Source organism: Oncorhynchus kisutch, linkage group LG17 (genome assembly GCF_002021735.2).
Source record: "Oncorhynchus kisutch isolate 150728-3 linkage group LG17, Okis_V2, whole genome shotgun sequence".
NCBI classification, from domain to species: domain Eukaryota; kingdom Metazoa; phylum Chordata; class Actinopteri; order Salmoniformes; family Salmonidae; genus Oncorhynchus; species Oncorhynchus kisutch.
The window spans coordinates 86726812-86750462 of NC_034190.2; the positions used below are offsets into that span (position 1 = coordinate 86726812).

The 23651-nt window shown below is 44.7% G+C and overlaps 1 protein-coding gene across 2 annotated transcripts in view; it reads right to left on the reverse strand.

Annotated features, from left to right (window-relative positions):
* camkvl (CaM kinase-like vesicle-associated, like) overlaps positions 1-23651 on the reverse strand; it is a 113919-nt gene that overhangs the window by 18028 nt on the left and 72240 nt on the right. For both annotated transcript variants that reach the window (XR_004203768.1, XM_031794894.1), the window contains exons 8-10: positions 14113-14249; positions 9273-9351; positions 5047-5134 (exon numbers count right to left, since the gene is read on the reverse strand). Coding sequence is in view for 1 of the 2 variants with exons in the window: in XM_031794894.1 (XP_031650754.1) it covers positions 5047-5134; positions 9273-9351; positions 14113-14249 (304 nt within the window). In the remaining variant the exon portion in view is untranslated. The remainder of the gene's footprint in view (positions 1-5046; positions 5135-9272; positions 9352-14112; positions 14250-23651) is intronic.

Consider the following 23651-nt stretch of genomic DNA (forward strand, 5'->3'; position numbering starts at 1 on the left):
GGATTGTTTACTAAACGCGCAAACAAAAGGAGGTATTTGGACATAAATGAGGGACTTTACCGAACAAATCAAACATTTATTGTGGAACTAGGATTCCTGGGAGTGCATTCTGATGAAGATCATCAAAGGTAAGTGAATATTTATAATGTTATTTCTGACTTCTGTTGACTGCACAACATAGTGGATATCTGTTTGGCTGTTTTGTTGTTTTAGCGCTGTACTCAGATTATTGTTGTCTGAACGCTGTACTCAGATTATTGTTGTCTTAACGCTGTACTCAGATTATTGTTGTTTTAGCGCTGTACTCAGATTATTGTTGTTTTAGCGCTGTACTCAGATTATTGTTGTCTTAGCGCTGTACTCAGATTATTGTTGTTTTAGCGCTGTACTCAGATTATTGTTGTCTTAGCGCTGTACTCAGATTATTGTTGTTTTAGCGCTGTACTCAGATTATTGTTGTTTTAGCGCTGTACTCAGATTATTGTTGTCTTAGCGCTGTACTCAGATTATTGTTGTTTTAGCGCTGTACTCAGATTATTGTTGTTTTAGCGCTGTACTCAGATTATTGTTGTTTTAGCGCTGTACTCAGATTATTGTTGTCTTAGCGCTGTACTCAGATTATTGTTGTCTTAGCGCTGTACTCAGATTATTGTTGTCTTAGCGCTGTACTCAGATTATTGTTGTCTTAGCGCTGTACTCAGATTATTGTTGTTTTAGCGCTGTACTCAGATTATTGTTGTTTTAGCGCTGTACTCAGATTATTGTTGTCTTAGCGCTGTACTCAGATTATTGTTGTCTTAGCGCTGTACTCAGATTATTGCATGGTTTGCTTTTTCCATAAAGCTTTTTTGAATCTGACACAGTGGTCAGGTTCAAGGTTCATCCTTGGGAGCAATTTCCAAACGCCTGAAGGTACCACAATCATCTGTACAAACAATAGTATAAACACCATGGGACCACGCAGCCGTCATACCACTCAGGAAGGAGACATGTTCTGTCTCCTAGAGATTAATGTAATTTGGTGTGAAAAGTGCAAATCAGTCCCAGAACAACAGCAAAGGATCTTGTGAAGATGCTGGAGGAAACAGGTACAAAAGTATCTATATCCACAGTAAAACGAGTCCTGTATTGACATAACCTGAAAGGCTGCTCAGCAAGGAAGAAGCCACTGCTCCAAAAACCACCATAAAAAAGCCAGACTACGGTTTGCAACAGAGAGAGAGAGAGACCCCCAAACTTGGGTTTGGGACCTGAGAAAATCTATACTAAAACTCAAACCCTGGCCCTGCCCTCTAAGTAAATCCCCATCATAGTCTCCAGCCGTTCATCTAATCTGTGTTCCCTAGATCAGTGCAGATGGAGAAAGGAAACAAGGGAAGGATTCAAGGAAAGGAAGTCACTTGAGATGCACCCGAAGAAGAGGAGCGGGGCAGAGCAGATGGAACTCTTCGGGGATTGGCTGAGTGACGTTGGGCTGGATCAGAGTGGGATGGGTTTAGGGAAGAGAGTCTTCATCTCACCAATCAGCCATTATCAACACATTTCCTCTCTCTGTGTTCCTCTCTCTCTCTGTGTTCCTCTCTCTCACTGTGTTCCTCTCTCTCTGTGTTCCTCTCTCTCTGTGTTCCTCTCTCTCTCTCTCTCTCTCTCTCTCTCTCTCAGTTCCTCTCTCTCTCTCAGTTCCTCTCTCTCTCAGTTCCTCTCTCTCTCTCTCTTCCTCTCTGAATCTCCTTTGAGACTCCTAGGGATGCGCCCCAAATGGCACCCTATTCCCTATATAGTGCACTATCTTTGTCTAGGCCCTATAGTGCTCTGGTCAAAACCAGTGCAAGCGAATGCAGCACTATCGTCTTCAGCTGGTGTTCAGCCAGGTGATTCTGAACACTTTTACAATAATGACATGATTTGCCATGTAGATTAGGAGTGAGATTAGCCGTGAGATTAGCCGTGAGATTAGCAGGCCATCAGAAATGAGTGAAGGTTGATTTGGTGTGTGTGACTCTCTCTCTATCTCTACAGATACATAGAGAACTAACTACTACCGTACCTTCAGTTCCTGGGAACCACATGCAGGGGAGACAAGAGGGTTAAGGGGGGTTAATCATGCTGCTACTACAGTACATCACTACATCCTCCTGGATATCCTTCATCATAATCATCATCACTATCATCATCATCATCATCATCATCATCATCATCATCATCATCCTTGGAAACAACCAAAGGAGGCTGTTGGGCAGTAATCTGGGAGGACATGGCTCATTGTAATGTGTAATCTGGGAGGACAGGCTCATTGTAATGTGTAATCTGGGAGGATAGGCTCATTGTAACGTGTAATCTGGGAGGATAGCCTCATTGTAATGTGTAATGTGGGAGTACAGGCTCATTGTAACGTGTAATCTGGGAGGACAGGCTCATTGTAACATGGAATCTGGGAGGACAGGCTCATTGTATCGTGTAATCTGGGAGGACAGGCTCTTGTAATGTGTAATCTGGGAGGACAGGTTTATTGTAACGTGTAATCTGGGAGGACAGGCTCATTGTAATGTGTAATCTGGGAGGACAGGCTCATTGTACTGTGTAATCTGGGAGGACGGGCTCATTGTACTGTGTAATCTGGGAGGACAGGCTCATTGTACTGTGTAATCTGGGAGGACAGGCTCATTGTAATGTTTAATCTGGGAGGACAGGTTTATTGTAACGTGTAATCTGGGAGGACAGGTTTATTGTAACGTGTAATCTGGGAGGACAGGCTCATTGTAACGTGTAATCTGGGAAGATAGGCTCATTGTAACGTGTAATCTGGGAGGACAGGTTTATTGTAATGCGTAATCTGGGAGGACAGGCTCATTGTAACGTGTAATCTGGGAAGATAGGCTCATTGTAACGTGTTATCTGGGAGGACAGGCCCATTGTAACGTGTAATCTGGGAGGACAGGCTCATTGTAACGTGTAATCTGGGAGGATAGGCTCATTGTGGGCGGCAGGGTAGCCTAGTGGTTAGAGCGTTGGACTAGTAACCGGAAGGTTGCAAGTTCAAACCCCCGAGCTGACAAGGTACAAATCTGTCGTTCTGCCCCTGAACAGGCAGTTAACCCACTGTTCCTAGGCCGTCATTGAAAATAAGAATTTGTTCTTAACTGACTTGCCTAGTTAAATAAAGGTAAAAATAAATAAAAAAATAAAATTGTAATGTTTAATCTGGGAGGACAGGTTTATTGTAACGTGTAATCTGGGAGGACAGGTTTATTGTAACGTGTAATCTGGGAGGACAGGCTCATTGTACTGTGTAATCTGGGAGTATAGGCTCATTGTAATGTGTAATCTGGGAGATCAGGCTCATTGTAACATGTAATCTGGGAGGATAGGCTCATTGTAACGTGTAATCTGGGAGGATCATTGTAATGTGTAATCTGGGAGGACAGGCTCATTGTAACGTGTAATCTGGGAGGATAGGCGCATTGTAATGTTTAATCTGGGAGGACAGGCTCTTGTAATGTGTAATCTGGGAGGACAGGGTCATTGTAACGTGTAATCTGGGAGGATAGGCTCATGGTAACGTGTGATCTGGGAGGACAGGCTCATTGTAATGTTTAATCTGGGAGGATAGGCTCATTGTGACGTGTAATCTGGGAGCCTAGGCTCATCGTGTTTGATACCTTTCCGTTCTTTCCATTCCAGCAAGGAGCACGTCCTCCTAAATGTTTGCCCACCAGCCTTCTCTGGAAACAACAATATAATAATCTGCATAATCATCACCATCATCAATTTAAACCAGGTAAATCAATTCAAATATTTTTCTCATGAGGGGAACTTGTTATGAGCAGTAGTACCAGTTCGAGGACTGGAGTAGAGGATAAAACCTGGAACAGTAGAGGACATACATTAGGACTAATGCTGCATTCAAGACCACTGGGAACTGGGGGAAAAAACAAGTTCCGACTTGGAAAAATCTTTCTGAACGATCATCCTAGAGCTCTGACTTTCCAACCTGAAGATCACTGACATCATGATTTGACCTGGTTCCTTAGAGATCCCAGTGGGGTCATGATTTGACCCTGTTCCTTAGAGATCCCAGTGGGGTCATGATTGACCCTGTTCCTTAGAGATCCCAGTGGGGTCATGATTTGACCCTGTTCCTTAGAGATCCCAGTGGGGTCATGATTTGACCCTGTTCCTTAGAGATCCCAGTGGGGTCATGATTTGACCCTGTTCCTTAGAGATCCCAGTGGGGTCATGATATGACCCTGTTCCTTAGAGATCCCAGTGGGGTCATGATATGACCCTGTTCCTTAGAGATCTCAGTGGGGTCATGATATGACCCTGTTCCTTAGAGATCTCAGTGGGGTCATGATATGACCCTGTTCCTTAGAGATCTCAGTGGGGTCATGATATGACCCTGTTCCTTAGAGATCCCAGTGGGGTCATGATATGACCCTGTTCCTTAGAGATCCCAGTGGGGTCATGATATGACCCTGTTCCTTAGAGATCCCAGTGGGGTCATGATATGACCCTGTTCCTTAGAGATCTCAGTGGGGTCATGATATGACCCTGTTCCTTAGAGATCTCAGTGGGGTCATGATATGACCCTGTTCCTTAGAGATCTCAGTGGGGTCATGATTCGACCTTGTTTCTTAGAGATCCCAGTGGGGTCATGATATGACCCTGTTCCTTAGAGTTACCAGTGGGGTCATGATTCGACCTTGTTTCTTAGAGATCCCAGTGGGGTCATGATATGACCCTGTTCCTTAGAGATCTCAGTGGGGTCATGATATGACCCTGTTCCTTAGAGATCCCAGTGGGGTCATGATATGACCCTGTTCCTTAGAGATCTCAGTGGGGTCATGATTTGACCCTGTTCCTTAGAGATCTCAGTGGGGTCATGATATGACCCTGTTCCTTAGAGATCCCAGTGGGGTCATGATATGACCCTGTTCCTTAGAGATCCCAGTGGGGTCATGATTTGACCCTGTTCCTTAGAGATCCCAGTTGTCTTGAAAGCACCAATAGAGATAAAACGCTTAGGAATGCGAGGAGGATTCTTACCCTCCACTTGGCCTTAGCAAAGTTCTTCTCAAACTGGGCACACACTCCCTCCTTCAGGTTCTTCTCCGAGGCCCCGTTACCAGCAATCCTGACCGACAGAAAAATAAACATGTTAGCGACAACGTTCATTGAGTTAGTGTGTGTGTGTGTGTGTGTGTGTCTCTGTTAGTGTGTGTGTCTCTGTTAGTGTGTGTGTGTGTCTCTGTTAGTGTGTGTGTGTGTGTCTCTGTTAGTGTGTCTCTGTTAGTGTGTGTGTGTGTGTGTCTGTTAGTGTGTGTGTCTGTTAGTGTGTGTGTCTGTTAGTGTGTCTCTGTTAGTGTGTGTGTGTGTCTCTCTGTTAGTGTGTCTCTGTTAGTGTGTGTGTCTCTGTTAGTGTGTGTGTGTGTGTGTCTGTTAGTGTGTGTGTGTGTCTCTGTTAGTGTGTCTCTGTTAGTGTGTGTGTGTGTGTGTGTCCCCGTTAGTGTGTGTGTGTGTGTCTCTGTTAGTGTGTCTCTGTTAGTGTGTCTCTGTTAGTGTGTGTGTCTCTGTTAGTGTGTGTGTGTGTCTCTGTTAGTGTGTGTGTGTGTGTCTCTGTTAGTGTGTGTGTGTGTGTGTCTCTGTTAGTGTGTCTCTGTTAGTGTGTCTCTGTTAGTGTGTGTGTGTGTGTCTCTGTTAGTGTGTCTCTGTTAGTGTGTGTGTCTCTGTTAGTGTGTGTGTGTGTCTCTGTTAGTGTGTGTGTGTGTGTCTCTGTTAGTGTGTCTCTGTTAGTGTGTGTGTGTGTGTCTCTGTTAGTGTGTCTCTGTTAGTGTGTGTGTCTCTGTTAGTGTGTGTGTGTGTCTCTGTTAGTGTGTGTGTGTGTCTCTGTTAGTGTGTCTCTGTTAGTGTGTCTCTGTTAGTGTGTCTCTGTTAGTGTGTGTCTCTGTTAGTGTGTGTGTGTGTCTCTGTTAGTGTGTGTGTGTGTGTGTCTCTGTTAGTGTGTGTATGTGTCTCTGTTAGTGTGTGTGTGTTAGTGTGTCTCTGTTAGTGTGTCTCTGTTAGTGTGTGTGTGTGTCTCTGTTAGTGTGTCTCTGTTAGTGTGTGTGTGTGTCTCTGTTAGTGTGTGTGTGTGTGTGTGTCTCTGTTAGTGTGTCTCTGTTAGTGTGTGTGTGTGTGTGTCTCTGTTAGTGTGTCTCTGTTAGTGTGTCTCTGTTAGTGTGTGTGTTAGTGTGTGTCTCTGTTAGTGTGTGTGTGTGTCTCTGTTAGTGTGTGTGTGTGTCTCTGTTAGTGTGTGTGTGTGTCTCTGTTAGTGTGTGTGTGTGTGTGTGTGTGTGTGTGTGTCTGTTAGTGTGTGTGTGTGTGTCTCTGTTAGTGTTGTGTGTGTCTCTGTTAGTGTGTCTCTGTTAGTGTGTCTCTGTTAGTGTGTGTGTGTGTCTCTGTTAGTGTGTGTGTGTCTCTGTTAGTGTGTGTGTGTGTCTCTGTTAGTGTGTGTGTGTGTGTGTGTGTGTCTCTGTTAGTGTGTCTCTGTTAGTGTGTGTGTGTCTCTGTTAGTGTGTGTGTGTGTGTCTCTGTTAGTGTGTGTGTGTGTGTGTGTCTCTGTTAGTGTGTCTCTGTTAGTGTGTGTGTGTGTCTCTGTTAGTGTGTGTGTGTGTGTGTGTCTGTTAGTGTGTGTGTGTGTCTCTGTTAGTGTGTCTCTGTTAGTGTGTGTGTGTGTGTCTCTGTTAGTGTGTGTGTGTGTCTCTGTTAGTGTGTCTCTGTTAGTGTGTGTGTGTGTGTCTCTGTTAGTGTGTCTCTGTTAGTGTGTGTGTCTCTGTTAGTGTGTGTGTGTGTCTCTGTTAGTGTGTGTGTGTGTGTCTCTGTTAGTGTGTCTCTGTTAGTGTGTCTCTGTTAGTGTGTGTGTTGGTGTGTTGTTCTCTGTTAGTGTGTGTGTCTCTGTTAGTGTGTGTGTGTGTCTCTGTTAGTGTGTGTGTGTGTGTCTCTGTTAGTGTGTCTCTGTTAGTGTGTGTGTCTCTGTTAGTGTGTGTGTGTGTCTCTGTTAGTGTGTCTCTGTTAGTGTGTCTCTGTTAGTGTGTCTCTGTTAGTGTGTGTGTTAGTGTGTGTCTCTGTTAGTGTGTGTGTGTGTCTCTGTTAGTGTGTGTGTGTGTCTCTGTTAGTGTGTGTGTGTGTGTCTGTTATTGTGTGTGTGTGTCTCTGTTAGTGTGTCTCTGTTAGTGTGTGTGTGTGTGTCTCTGTTAGTGTGTCTCTGTTAGTGTGTGTGTGTCTCTGTTAGTGTGGTATGTGTGTGTGTCTCTGTTAGTGTGTCTCTGTTAGTGTGTGTGTGTGTGTCTCTGTTAGTGTGTCTCTGTTAGTGTGTGTGTCTCTGTTAGTGTGTGTGTGTGTCTCTGTTAGTGTGTGTGTGTGTGTCTCTGTTAGTGTATGTCTGTTAGTGTGTCTCTGTTAGTGTGTGTGTTAGTGTGTGTCTCTGTTAGTGTGTGTGTGTGTCTCTGTTAGTGTGTGTGTGTGTCTCTGTTAGTGTGTGTGTGTGTGTGTCTCTGTTAGTGTGTGTGTGTGTCTCTGTTAGTGTGTGTGTGTGTCTCTGTTAGTGTGTCTCTGTTAGTGTGTCTCTGTTAGTGTGTGTGTGTGTCTCTGTTAGTGTGTGTGTGTCTCTGTTAGTGTGTGTGTGTGTGTGTGTGTGTGTCTCTGTTAGTGTGTGTGTGTGTGTGTGGTGTGTGTCTCTGTTAGTGTGTCTCTGTTAGTGTGTGTGTGTCTCTGTTAGTGTGTGTGTGTGTCTCTGTTAGTGTGTGTGTGTGTGTGTGTGTCTCTGTTAGTGTGTGTGTCTCTGTTAGTGTGTGTGTGTGTCTCTGTTAGTGTGTGTGTGTGTGTCTCTGTTAGTGTGTCTCTGTTAGTGTGTGTGTCTGTTAGTGTGTCTCTGTTAGTGTGTGTGTCTGTTAGTGTGTGTGTGTGTGTGTGTGGTCTCTGTTAGTGTGTGTCTCTGTTAGTGTGTGTGTCTGTTAGTGGGTGTGTCTGTTAGTGTGTCTCTGTTAGTGTGTCTCTGTTAGTGTGTGTGTGTGTCTCTCTGTTAGTGTGTCTCTGTTAGTGTGTGTGTCTCTGTTAGTGTGTGTGTGTGTGTCTGTTAGTGTGTGTGTGTCTCTGTTAGTGTGTGTGTGTGTGTGTGTGTGTGTCTCTGTTAGTGTGTGTGTGTGTGTCTGTTATTGTGTGTGTGTGTCTCGGTTAGTGTGTCTCTGTTAGTGTGTGTGTGGTGTGTGTGTCTCTGTTAGTGTGTCTCTGTTAGTGTGTGTGTCTCTGTTAGTGTGTGTGTGTGTCTCTGTTAGTGTGTGTGTGTGTGTGTCTCTGTTAGTGTGTCTCTGTTAGTGTGTGTGTGTGTCTCTGTTAGTGTGTCTGTTAGTGTGTGTGTGTGTCTCTGTTAGTGTGTCTGCTGTTAGTGTGTCTCTGTTAGTGTGGTGTTGTGTGTGTCTCTGTTAGTGTGTGTGTGTCTCTGTTAGTGTGTGTGTGTGTGGTCTCTGTTAGTGTGTGTGTCTCTGTTAGTGTGTGTGTGTGTGTGTGTCTCTGTTAGTGTTGTGTGTGTGTCTCTGTTTAGTGGTGTGTGGTGTCTCTGTTAAGTGTGTGTGTGTTAGTGTGTGTGTGTTAGTGTGTGTGTGTGTGTGTCTCTGTTAGTGTGTCTCTGTTAGTGTTGTTGTGTGTGTTTAGTGTGTGTGTGTGTGTTAGTGGTGTGTTAGTGTTGTGGTGTGTCTCTGTTAGTGTGTCTCTGTTAGTGTGTGTGTGTTAGTGTTCTCTGTTAGTGTGTCTCTGTTAGTGTGTCTCTGTTAGTGTGTCTCTGTTAGTGTGTGTGTGTGTGTGTCCTGTTAGTGTGTGTGTTCTCTGTTAGTGGTGTGTGTGTGTGTCTCTGTTAGTGTGTGTGTGTGTCTCTGGTTAGTGTGTTGTTAGTGTGTGTGTGTTAGTGTGTGTGTGTTAGTGTGTGTGTGTGTGTGTCTCTGTTAGTGTGTCTCTGTTAGTGTGTGTGTTGTGTGTTAGTGTGTGTGTGTGTGTTAGTGTCTCTGTTAGTGTGTGTGTGTGTGTTAGTGTGTGTGTGTGTGTGTGTGTAGTGTGTGTGTGTGTGTGTTATGTGTGTGTGTGTGTGTTAGTGTTGTGTGTGTGTAGTGTGTGTGTGTGTGTGGTGTGTGTGTGTGTGGTGTGTGTGTGTGTGTGTGTGTGTTGTGAGTGTTAGTGGTGTGTTAGTGTGTGTGTGTGTGTTAAGTGTGTGTGTGTGTGTGTTAGTGTGTGTGTGTGCTCACCACTTGTGTACGAGAGCATCTGTAGCTGTGATTCTCAGCATCTGGTCCACCTCCATCAGTCTACACACCAACTCCTTAGCTGAGAGGGGGAGAGAGAGGATGTGCAGTACAGTAAGCCGTTGTTATGTACCTACACTACATTACCCTCTCTAGTGGGCCTGCACTACATTACCCCCTCTAGTGGGCCTGCACTACATTACCCCTTCTAGTGGACATGCACTACATTACGCCCCTCTAGTGGACATGCACTACATTACCCCCTCTAGTGGACCTGCACTACATTACACCCCTCTAGTGGACCTGCACTACATTACCCCCCTCTAGTGGACATGCACTACATTACCCCCTCTAGTGGACCTGCACTACATTACCAATGTCTAGTGGACCTGCACCTCATTATCCCCCTCTAATGGACCTGCACTACATTACCCCCTCTAGTGGACCTGCACTACATTACCCCCCTCTAGTGGACCTGCACTACATTACCCCCCTCTAGTGGATCTGCACTGCATTGCCCCCCTCTAGTGGACCTGCACTAAATTTTCCCCCCCTCTAGTGGACCTGCACTACATTACCTCCCTCTAGTGGACCTGCACTACATTACCCCCTCTAGTGGACAGGCAGTACATTACCCCCTCCAGTGGACCTGCATTACATTACCCCCCTCTAGCGGACCTGCACTGCATTACCCCCCTCTAGTGGACCTGCACTAAATTTCCCCCCTCTAGTGGACCTGCACTACATTACCTCCCTCTAGTGGACCTGCACTACATTACCCCCTCTAGTGGACAGGCAGTGCATTACCCCCTCTAGTGGACCTGCATTACATTACCCCCCTCTAGCGGACATGCACTGCATTACCCCCTCTGGCGGACCTGCACCTCATTACCCCCCTCTAGTGGACCTGCACTGCATTACCCCCTCTAGTGGACCTGCACTCATTACCCCCCTCTAATGGACATGCACTGCATTACCCCCTCTGGCGGACCTGCACCTCATTACCCCCATCTAGTGGACATGCACTGCATTACCCCCTGTAGTGGACCTGCACTCATTACCCCCCTCTAGTGGACATGCACTACATTACCCCATCTAGTGGTTGTCTCTCCATTACCCCCTCTAGTGGTTATCTCTACATTACCCCCTCTAGTGGTTGGCCCTACATTACCCCCTCTAGTGGTTTTTCAACATTACCCCCTCTAGTGGACATGCACTACATTACCCCATCTAGTGGTTGTCTCTCCATTACCCCCCTCTAGTGGTTGTCTCTACATTACCCCCTCTAGTGGTTTGGCCCTACACTACCCCCTCTAGTGGTTGTCTTTACATTACCCCCTCTAGTGGACCTGCACTACATTACCCCCCTCTAGTGGACAGGCAGTACATTACCCCCTCCAGTGGACCTGCATTACATTACCCCCCTCTAGCGGACCTGCACTGCATTACCCCCCTCTAGTGGACCTGCACTAAATTTCCCCCCTCTAGTGGACCTGCACTACATTACCTCCCTCTAGTGGACCTGCACTACATTACCCCCTCTAGTGGACAGGCAGTGCATTACCCCCTCTAGTGGACCTGCATTACATTACCCCCCTCTAGCGGACATGCACTGCATTACCCCCTCTGGCGGACCTGCACCTCATTACCCCCCTCTAGTGGACCTGCACTGCATTACCCCCTCTAGTGGACCTGCACTCATTACCCCCCTCTAATGGACATGCACTGCATTACCCCCTCTGGCGGACCTGCACCTCATTACCCCCATCTAGTGGACATGCACTGCATTACCCCCTGTAGTGGACCTGCACTCATTACCCCCCTCTAGTGGACATGCACTACATTACCCCATCTAGTGGTTGTCTCTCCATTACCCCCCTCTAGTGGTTATCTCTACATTACCCCCTCTAGTGGTTGGCCCTACATTACCCCCTCTAGTGGTTTTTCAACATTACCCCCTCTAGTGGACATGCACTACATTACCCCATCTAGTGGTTGTCTCTCCATTACCCCCCTCTAGTGGTTGTCTCTACATTACCCCCTCTAGTGGTTGGCCCTACACTACCCCCTCTAGTGGTTGTCTTTACATTACCCCCTCTAGTGGTTGTTTCTGCATAACCCCTTCTAGTGGTTGTCTCTACATTACCCCCTCTAGTGGTTTTCAACATTACCCCCTCTAGTGGTTGTCTCTACACTACCACCTCTAGTGGTTATCTTTACAATACCTCCCTCTAGTGGACCTGCACTACATTACCCCCTCTAGTGGACAGGCACTACATTACCCCCTCTAGTGGATCTGCATTACATTACCCCCCTCTAGCGGACCGGCACTTGATTACCCCCTCTGGTGGACCTGCACTACAATACCCCCTCTAGTGGACCTGCACTGCATTACCCCCTCTAGCGGACCTGCACCTCATTACCCCCCTCTAGTGGACCTGCACTGCATTACCCCCTCTAGTGGACCTGCACTACATTACCCCCCTCTAGTGGACCTGCACAACATTACCCCCTCTAGTGGACATAAATTACATTACCCCCTCTAGTGGACCAGCACTGCATTACCCCCTCTAGTGGACCTGCACTACATTACCCCCCCTAGTGGACCTGCACTACATTACCCCCTCTAATGGACATACACTACATTACCCCCTCTAGTGGACCTGCACAGCATTACCCCCTCTAGTGGACATACACTACATTACCCCCTCTAGTGGAACCAGCATTACATTACCCCCTCTAGTGACCAGCACTACGTTACCCCCTCTAGTGACATGCACTACATTACCCCATCTAGTGGTTGTCTCTCCATTACCCCCCTCTAGTGGTTATCGCTACATTACCCCCTCTAGTGGTTGGCCCTACATTACCCCCTCTAGTGGTTTTTCAACGTTACCCCCTCTAGTGGTTGTCTCTACACTACCCCCTCTAGTGGTTGTCTTTACATTACCCCCTCTAGTGGTTGTTTCTACATAACCCCTTCTAGTGGTTGTCTCTACATTACCCCCTCTAGTGGTTTTTCAACATTACCCCCTCTAGTGGTTGTCTCTACATTACCCCCTCTAGTGGTTGTCCGGAGGACCGGAGTTGGGCTGTTGGGGGTACTGGAGGAGGGCTGTTGGGGGGACTGGAGTACTGGAGTTGGGCTGTTGGGGGGACTGGAGGACCGGAGTTGGGCTGTTGGGGGTACCGGAGGACTGGAGTTGGGCTGTTGGGGGTACTGGAGGACTGGAGTTGGGCTGTTGGGGGGACTGGAGGACTGGAGTTGGGCTGTTGGGGGGGACTGGAGGACTGGAGTTGGGCTGTTGGGGGGACTGGAGTACTGGAGTTGGGCTGTTGGGGGGACTGGAGGACTGAGTTGGGATGTTGGGGGGACTGGAGGACTGGAGTTGGGCTGTTGGGGGGGACTGGGGTTGGGCTGTTGGGAGGACTGAGTTGGGATGTTGGGGGGGACTGGAGGACTGGGGTTGGGCTGTTGGTGGTACTGGAGGACTGAGTTGGGCTGTTGGTGGTACTGGAGGACTGGAGTTGGGCTGTTGGGGGGACTGGGGTTGGGCTGTTGGGGGGACTGGGGTTGGGCTGTTTGGAAGACTCGAGGACTGGAGTTGGGCTGCTGGGGGGGACTGGAGGACTGGGGTTGGGCTGTTGGGGGGACTGGGGTTGGGCTGTTGGGGGAACTGGGGTTGGGCTGTTGGGAGGACTGGAGGACTGGAGTTGGGCTGTTGGGGGGGACCGGAGGACTGTAGACTGGAGTTGGGGAAACACTGATTTAGCAGACACTCGTCTCATCCAGAGCGACTAATTGTGGAACTAAGGAACACAGCGAAGACAACCTGTATATCCCAGTCAGTTCTGGCAGGTAAAAATGTTTGTCAAAACTAGCAGCTATCAGGGACATCCGTGTTTGTGCATTAAAGACAGGTACCACAGTAAGAAGTCATTTTTTTCTTCTTCAGAGTTGTGTACCTGGAACAGAGATGTCGTCCCAGTAAGGAGCGTCAGTCAGTCATTGTCATTGTGTTGTCGTTGTGTTGTCGTTGTGTCGTTGTTGTGTTGTCATTGTGTTGTCGTTGTGTTGTCGTTGTGTACCTGGAACAGAGATGTCGTCCCAGTAAGGAGCGCCAGTCAGTCATTGTTGTTGTGTTGTCGTGTGTTGTCGTTGTGTTGTCGTTGTGTTGTCGTTGTGTTGTCATTGTGTTGTCGTTGTGTACCTGGAACAGAGATGTCGTCCCAGTAAGGAGCGTCAGTCAGTCATTGTCGTTGTGTTGTCGTTGTGTTGTCATTGTGTTGTCATTGTGTTGTCGTTGTGTTGTCATTGTGTTGTCGTTGTGTTGTCATTGTGTTGTCGTTGTGTTGTCGTTGTGTTGTCGTTGTGTTGTCGTTGTGTTGTCATTGTGTTGTCATTGTGTTGTCGTTGTGTTGTCATTGTGTTGTCGTTGTGTTGTCATTGTGTTGTCGTTGTGTTGTCGTTGTGTTGTCGTTGTGTTGTCATTGTGTTGTCATTGTGTTGTCGTTGTGTTGTCATTGTGTTGTCGTTGTGTTGTCATTGTGTTGTCGTTGTGTTGTCGTTGTGTTGTCGTTGTGTTGTCGTTGTGTACCTGGAACAGAGATGTCGTCCCAGTAAGGAGCGTCAGTCAGTCATTGTCGTTGTGTTGTCGTTGTGTTGTCGTTGTGTAGTCGTTGTGTAGTCGTTGTCGTTGTGTTGTCATTGTGTTGTCATTGTGTTGTCGTTGTGTTGTCGTTGTGTTGTCATTGTGTTGTCGTTGTGTTGTCGTTGTGTTGTCGTTGTCGTTGTGTTGTCATTGTGTTGTCGTTGTGTTGTCGTTGTGTTGTCATTGTGTACCTGGAACAGAGATGTCGTCCCAGTAAGGAGCGTCAAACTCAAACTCCCCAGCTATGATACGACAGAAGATGATCCGGTTGTGAAGGTCTGTGTTCTCTTCTTCTGTCTCGTCGTAGAACGGAGGATTCCCCGACAGACTGAGAGAGATTGAGAACGGAGACTAAACATGATATACAAAGATCATTTCCATCAGACACATTTACAGAAGTCATTCTCAAACTTTACATAAATTTAAGTAACTGATATTTGTACTAATAATGACTAGTCATTATGATGTTATTACTGGGGACAGGACTAGTCATTATGATGTTATTACTGGGGACAGGACTAGTCATTATGATGTTGCTGGGGACTAGTCATTATGATGTTACTACTGGGGACAGGACTAGTCATTATGATGTTACTACTGGAGACAGGACTAGACATTATGATGAGTTACTACTAGGGACAGGACTAGTCATTATGATGTTATTACTGGGGACAGGACTAGTCATTATGATGTTATTACTGGGGACAGGACTAGTCATTATGATGTTATTACTGGGGACAGGACTAGTCATTATGATGTTACTACTGGGGACAGGACTAGTCATTATGATGTTACTACTGGAGACAGGACTAGACATTATGATGAGTTACTACTAGGGACAGGACTAGTCATTATGATGTTACTACTGGGGACAGGACTAGTCATTATGATGTTACTACTGGGGACAGGACTAGTCATTATGATGTTACTACTGGGGACAGGACTAGTCATTATGATGTTACTACTGGGGACAGGACTAGTCATTATGATGTTACTACTGGGGACAGGACTAGTCATTATGATGTTACTACTGGGGACAGGACTAGTCATTATGATGTTATTACTGGGGACAGGACTAGTCATTATGATGTTATTACTGGGGACAGGACTAGTCATTATGATGTTACTACTGGAGACAGGACTAGACATTATGATGAGTTACTACTGGAGACAGGACTAGTCATTATGATGTTACTGGGGACTAGTCATTATGATGTTACTACTGGAGACAGGACTAGACATTATGATGTTACTACTGGAGACAGGACTAGTCATTATGATGTTATTACTGGGGACAGGACTAGTCATTATGATGAGTTACTACTGGAGACAGGACTAGTCATTATGATGTTATTACTGGGGACAGGACTAGTCATTATGATGTTATTACTGGGGACAGGACTAGTCATTATGATGTTACTGGGGACTAGTCATTATGATGTTACTACTGGAGACAGGACTAGTCATTATGATGTTACTACTGGAGACAGGACTAGTCATTATGATGTTATTACTGGGGACAGGACTAGTCATTATGATGTTATTACTGGGGACAGGACTAGTCATTATGATGTTACTACTGGAGACAGGACTAGTCATTATGATATTACTACTGGAGACAGGACTAGTCATTATGATGAGTTATTACTGGGGACAGGACTCGTCATTATGATGTTATTACTGGGGACAGGACTAGTCATTATGATGAGTTATTACTGGGGACAGGACTAGTCATTATGATGTTACTACTGGGGACAGGACTAGTCATTATGATATTACTACTGGGGACAGGACTAGTCATTATGATGTTACTACTGGGGACAGGACTAGTCATTATGATGTTACTACTGGGGACAGGACTAGTCATTATGATGTTATCACTGGGGACAGGACTAGTCATTATGATGTTATTACTGGGGACAGGACTAGTCATTATGATGTTACTACTGGAGACAGGACTAGACATTATGATGAGTTACTACTGGAGACAGGACTAGTCATTATGATGTTACTGGGGACTAGTCATTATGATGTTACTACTGGAGACAGGACTAGACATTATGATGTTACTACTGGAGACAGGACTAGTCATTATGATGTTATTACTGGGGACAGGACTAGTCATTATGATGAGTTACTACTGGAGACAGGACTAGTCATTATGATGTTATTACTGGGGACAGGACTAGTCATTATGATGTTATTACTGGGGACAGGACTAGTCATTATGATGTTACTGGGGACTAGTCATTATGATGTTACTACTGGAGACAGGACTAGTCATTATGATGTTACTACTGGAGACAGGACTAGTCATTATGATGTTATTACTGGGGACAGGACTAGTCATTATGATGTTATTACTGGGGACAGGACTAGTCATTATGATGTTACTACTGGAGACAGGACTAGTCATTATGATATTACTACTGGAGACAGGACTAGTCATTATGATGAGTTATTACTGGGGACAGGACTCGTCATTATGATGTTATTACTGGGGACAGGACTAGTCATTATGATGAGTTATTACTGGGGACAGGACTAGTCATTATGATGTTACTACTGGGGACAGGACTAGTCATTATGATATTACTACTGGGGACAGGACTAGTCATTATGATGAGTTATTACTGGGGACAGGACTAGTCATTATGATGTTACTACTGGGGACAGGACTAGTCATTATGATGTTATTACTGGGGACAGGACTAGTCATTATGATGTTACTACTGGGGACAGGACTAGTCATTATGATGTTATTACTGGGGACAGGACTAGTCATTATGATGTTACTACTGGGGACAGGACTAGTCATTATGATGTTACTACTGGGGACAGGACTAGTCATTATGATGTTACTGGGGACAGGACTAGTCATTATGATGTTATTACTGGGGACAGGACTAGTCATTATGATGTTACTACTGGGGACAGGACTAGTCATTATGATGTTACTACTGGGGACAGGACTAGTCATTATGATGTTATTACTGGGGACAGGACTAGTCATTATGATGAGTTACTACTGGAGACAGGACTAGTCATTATGATGTTACTACTGGGGACTAGTCATTATGATGTTACTACTGGGGACTAGTCATTATGATGTTACTACTGGAGACAGGACTAGTCATTATGATGTTATTACTGGGGACAGGACTAGTCATTATGATGTTACTACTGGGGACAGGACTAGTCATTATGATGTTACTACTGGAGACAGGACTAGTCATTATGATGTTATTACTGGGGACAGGACTAGTCATTATGATGTTATTACTGGGGACAGGACTAGTCATTATGATGTTACTACTGGGGACAGGACTAGTCATTATGATGTTATTACTGGAGACAGAACTAGTCATTATGATGTTACTACTGGGGACAGGACTAGTCATTATGATGTTACTACTGGGGACAGGACTAGTCATTATGATGTTATTACTGGGGACAGGACTAGTCATTATGATGTTACTACTGGGGACAGGACTAGTCATTATGATGTTACTACTGGGGACAGGACTAGTCATTATGATGTTATTACTGGGGACAGGACTAGTCATTATGATGTTACTACTGGGGACAGGACTAGTCATTATGATGTTATTACTGGGGACAGGACTAGTCATTATGATGTTACTACTGGAGACAGGACTAGTCATTATGATGAGTTATTACTGGGGACAGGACTCGTCATTATGATGTTATTACTGGGGACAGGACTAGTCATTATGATGTTACTACTGGGGACAGGACTAGTCATTATGATGTTACTACTGGAGACAGGACTAGACATTATGATGAGTTACTACTAGGGACAGGACTAGTCATTATGATGTTACTACTGGGGCCAGGACTAGTCATTATGATGTTACTACTGGGGACAGGACTAGTCATTATGATGTTACTACTGGGGACAGGACTAGTCATTATGATGTTACTACTGGGGACAGGACTAGTCATTATGATGTTATTACTGGGGACAGGACTAGTCATTATGATGTTATTACTGGGGACAGGACTAGTCATTATGATGTTACTACTGGAGACAGGACTAGACATTATGATGAGTTACTACTGGAGACAGGACTAGTCATTATGATGTTACTGGGGACTAGTCATTATGATGTTACTACTGGAGACAGGACTAGACATTATGATGTTACTACTGGAGACAGGACTAGTCATTATGATGTTATTACTGGGGACAGGACTAGTCATTATGATGAGTTACTACTGGAGACAGGACTAGTCATTATGATGTTATTACTGGGGACAGGACTAGTCATTATGATGTTATTACTGGGGACAGGACTAGTCATTATGATGTTACTGGGGACTAGTCATTATGATGTTACTACTGGAGACAGGACTAGTCATTATGATGTTACTACTGGAGACAGGACTAGTCATTATGATGTTATTACTGGGGACAGGACTAGTCATTATGATGTTATTACTGGGGACAGGACTAGTCATTATGATGTTACTACTGGAGACAGGACTAGTCATTATGATATTACTACTGGGGACAGGACTCGTCATTATGATGTTATTACTGGGGACAGAACTAGTCATTATGATGAGTTATTACTGGGGACAGGACTAGTCATTCTGATGTTACTACTGGGGACAGGACTAGTCATTATGATGTTATTACTGGGGACAGGACTAGTCATTATGATGTTATTACTGGGGACAGGACTAGTCATTATGATGTTACTACTGGGGACAGGACTAGTCATTATGATGTTACTACTGGGGACAGGACTAGTCATTATGATGTTATTACTGGGGACAGGACTAGTCATTATGATGTTACTACTGGGGACAGGACTAGTCATTATGATGTTACTACTGGGGACAGGACTAGTCATTATGATGTTACTGGGGACAGGACTAGTCATTATGATGTTATTACTGGGGACAGGACTAGTCATTATGATGTTACTACTGGGGACAGGACTAGTCATTATGATGTTACTACTGGGGACAGGACTAGTCATTATGATGTTATTACTGGGGACAGGACTAGTCATTATGATGAGTTACTACTGGAGACAGGACTAGTCATTATGATGTTACTACTGGGGACAGGACTAGTCATTATGATGTTACTACTGGGGACTAGTCATTATGATGTTACTACTGGAGACAGGACTAGTCATTATGATGTTATTACTGGGGACAGGACTAGTCATTATGATGTTACTACTGGGGACAGGACTAGTCATTATGATGTTACTACTGGAGACAGGACTAGTCATTATGATGTTATTACTGGGGACAGGACTAGTCATTATGATGTTATTACTGGGGACAGGACTAGTCATTATGATGTTAATACTGGGGACAGGACTAGTCATTATGATGTTATTACTGGAGACAGAACTAGTCATTATGATGTTACTACTGGGGACAGGACTAGTCATTATGATGTTACTACTGGGGACAGGACTAGTCATTATGATGTTATTACTGGGGACAGGACTAGTCATTATGATGTTATTACTGGGGACAGGACTAGTCATTATGATGTTACTACTGGGGACAGGACTAGTCATTGTGATGTTACTACTGGGGACAGGACTAGTCATTATGATGTTATTACTGGGGACAGGACTAGTCATTATGATGTTACTACTGGGGACAGGACTAGTCATTATGATGTTATTACTGGGGACAGGACTAGTCATTATGATGTTACTACTGGAGACAGGACTAGTCATTATGATGAGTTATTACTGGGGACAGGACTCGTCATTATGATGTTATTACTGGGGACAGGACTAGTCATTATGATGTTACTACTGGGGACAGGACTAGTCATTATGATGTTATTACTGGGGACAGGACTAGTCATTATGATGTTACTACTGGAGACAGGACTAGTCATTATGATATTACTACTGGGGACAGGACTAGTCATTATGATGTTACTACTGGGGACAGGACTAGTCATTATGATGTTACTACTGGGGACAGGACTAGTCATTATGATGTTACTACTGGGGACAGGACTAGTCATTATGATGCTACTGGGGACTAGTCATTATGATGTTACTACTGGAGACAGGACTAGTCATTATGATGTTACTACTGGAGACAGGACTAGTCATTATGATATTACTACTGGGGACAGGACTAGTCATTATGATGTTACTACTGGGGACAGGACTAGTCATTATGATGTTACTACTGGGGACAGGACTAGTCATTATGATGTTACTACTGGGGACAGGACTAGTCATTATGATGTTATTACTGGGGACAGGACTAGTCATTATGATGTTACTACTGGGGACAGGACTAGTCATTATGATGTTACTACTGGGGACAGGACTAGTCATTATGATGTTATTACTGGGGACAGGACTAGTCATTATGATGTTACTGGGGACTAGTCATTATGATGTTACTACTGGAGACAGGACTAGTCATTATGATGTTACTACTGGAGACAGGACTAGTCATTATGATGTTACTACTGGAGACAGGACTAGTCATTATGATATTACTACTGGGGACAGGACTAGTCATTATGATGTTACTACTGGGGACAGGACTAGTCATTATGATGTTATTACTGGGGACAGGACTAGTCATTATGATGTTATTACTGGGGACAGGACTAGTCATTATGATGTTACTACTGGGGACAGGACTAGTCATTATGATGTTATTACTGGGGACAGGACTAGTCATTATGATGTTATTACTGGGGACAGGACTAGTCATTATGATGTTATTACTGGGGACAGGACTAGTCATTATGATGTTATTACTGGGGACAGGACTAGTCATTATGATGTTATTACTGGGGACAGGACTAGTCATTATGATGTTATTACTGGGGACAGGACTAGTCATTATGATGTTATTACTGGGGACAGGACTAGTCATTATGATGTTACTACTGGGGACAGGACTAGTCATTATGATGTTATTACTGGGGACAGGACTAGATCTTTCTTTGTTATTTTTTAGTATTTCTTTTTGTCAAGAAGAGAGCGAGACATATACTCAAAAAATAAACATCCCCTTTTCAGGACCCTGTCTTTCAAAGATAATTCGTAAAAATCCAAGTAACTTCACAGATCTTCATTGTAAAGGGTTTAATTTCTGAGATAGGGGGCAGCATTTTCACTTTTGGATGAATAGTGTGCCCAGAGTGAACTGCCTCCTACTCAGTCCCAGATGCTAATATATGCATATTATTAGTAGTATTGGATAGAAAACACTCTCTGAAGTTTCTAAAACTGTTTGAATAATGTCTGTGAGTATAACATAACTCATATGGCAGACGAAAACCTGAGAAAAATCCAACCAGGACGTTGGAAATCTGAGGTTTGTAGTTTTTCAAAGCTTGGCCTACCGAATACACAGTGTCTATAGGGTCAAGTTGCACTTCCTAAGGCTTCCACTAGATGTCAACCATCTTTAGAAACTTGTTTCAGGGTTCTACTATAAATGAGGGGCTCATGAGAGCTGTTTGAGTTAGTGGTCTGGCAGAGTGTCTCAGGCTCGTGACGCGCGCTCCCGACAGAGTTAGCTCTCGTTCCAGTGCTTTTCTTCCGACAATGGAATTCTCCGGTTGGAACCTTATTGATGATTTATGTTAAAAACATCCTAAAGATCGATTCCATACATCGCTTGACATGTTTCTACGACCTGTAACGGAACTTTTCGAGTTTTTGTCTGGACGAAGTGTTCGTGCCTCATGAAGATGGATTACTGGGCTGAACACGCTAACAACAAGTGGCTATTGGACTTTATGGAACAAATCAGTCACAAAGTCATTAAGGAGAAGTCTATCTTTAATTCTGTGAATAACACGTATCTTTTATCAATGTTTATAATGAGTATGACTTGGTCAGGTTCTTTATTTTGTAATTTAAAAAAAAAAATGTCCCTTTTTCAGGACCCTGTCTTTCAAAGATAATTCATGAAAATCCAAATAACTTCATTGTAAAGGGTTTAAACACTGTTTACCATGCTTGTTCAATGAACCATAAACAATTAATGAACATGCACCTGTGGAACGGTTGTTAAGACACTAACGGCTTACAGATGGTAGGCAATTAAGGTCAAAGATATGAAAACTTAGGACACTAAAGAGGCCTTTCTACTGACTCTGAAAAACACCATTATAAAGATCCCAAGGGTCTTTGTTCATCTGTGTGAACGTGCCTTAGGCATGCTGCAAGGAGCCATGAGGACTGCAGATGTGGCCAGGGCATTAAATTGCAATGTCTGTACTGTGAGACGCCTAAGACAGCGCTACAGGGAGACAGGACGGACAGCTGATTGTCCTCGCAGTGGCAGACAACATAACACCTGCACAGGATCGATACATCCGTACACCACACCTGCGTGACAGGTATAGGATGGCAACAACAACTGCCCAAGTTACACCAGGAACACACATTCCTTCCATCAGTGCTCAGACTGTCCGCAATAGGCTGAGAGAGGCTGGACTGAGGACTTGTAGGCCTGTTGTAAGGCAGGTCCTCACCAGACATCACCGGCAACAACGTAGCCTATGGACGCAAACCCACCGTCGCTGGACTAGACAGGACTGGCAAAAAGTGCTCTTCATTGACAAGTCTTTTTTTTTCACACCAGGGGTGATTGTCGGATTCGCGTTTATCATCGAAGGAATGAGCGTTACACCGAGGCCTGTACTCTGGAGCGGGATCGATTTGGAGGTGTAGAGTCCATCATGGTCTGGGGTAGTGTGTGACAGCATCATCGAACTGAGCTTGTTGTCATTGCAGACAATCTCAACGCTGTGCGTTAGAGGGAAGACATCCTCCTCCCTCATGTGGTATCCTTCCTGCAGGCTCATCCTGACATGACCCTCCAGCATGACGATGCCGCCAGCCATACTGCTTGTTCTGTGCGTGATTTTCTACAAGACAGGAATGTCAGTGTTCAGCCATGGCCTGCAAAGAGCCCGGATTTCAATCCCATTGAGCACGTCTGGGACCTGTTGGATCAGAGGGTGAGGGCTAGGGCCATTCCCCCCAGAAATGTCTGGGAACTTGCAAGTGCCTTGGTGGAAGAGTGGGGAAAAATCTCACAGCAAGAACTGGCAAATCTGGTGCAGTCCACGAGGAGGAGATGCACTGCAGTACTTAATGCAGCTGGTGGCCACACCAGATACTGACAGTTCCTTTTGATTTTGAACCCCCCCCCCTTTGTTCAGGGACACATTCTGTGGAACCTGTTCAGTTTATGCCACAGTGGTTGAATCTTATGTTCATATAAATATTTACACATGTTGAGTTTGCTGAAAATAAATGCAGTTGACAGTGAGAGGACGTTTCTTTTTTTGCTGAGTTTAGATGAGTACTGAATTGCATGGCCTCTAAAGGCACATTTAAAAGTGTCCCATACAATAAGGGGATCTGCTGTACCTAATGTTATGTCTGAAAAAGTCAGTTATACATTTTTCTGTCCTAGTTATAAACAATTTATCATCTAGTAGGCTTTGATTCAATGTCCAATATCCTCGACATGTGGAAATTCTGTAAGAGTTATATATATTTATGCCAATTATGTGATGGTCCGACCCCTATCAACACTTTTTAAACTTTTGGTGCCAGAGAGAATGGCATAAGGAAAGTAGTCAAGACAACTAGCTGAATTAAGCCTCTGCCATGTATATCTCACTAGGTCAGGATATTAAACCTCCTCCATGTATATCTCACTAGGTCAGGATATT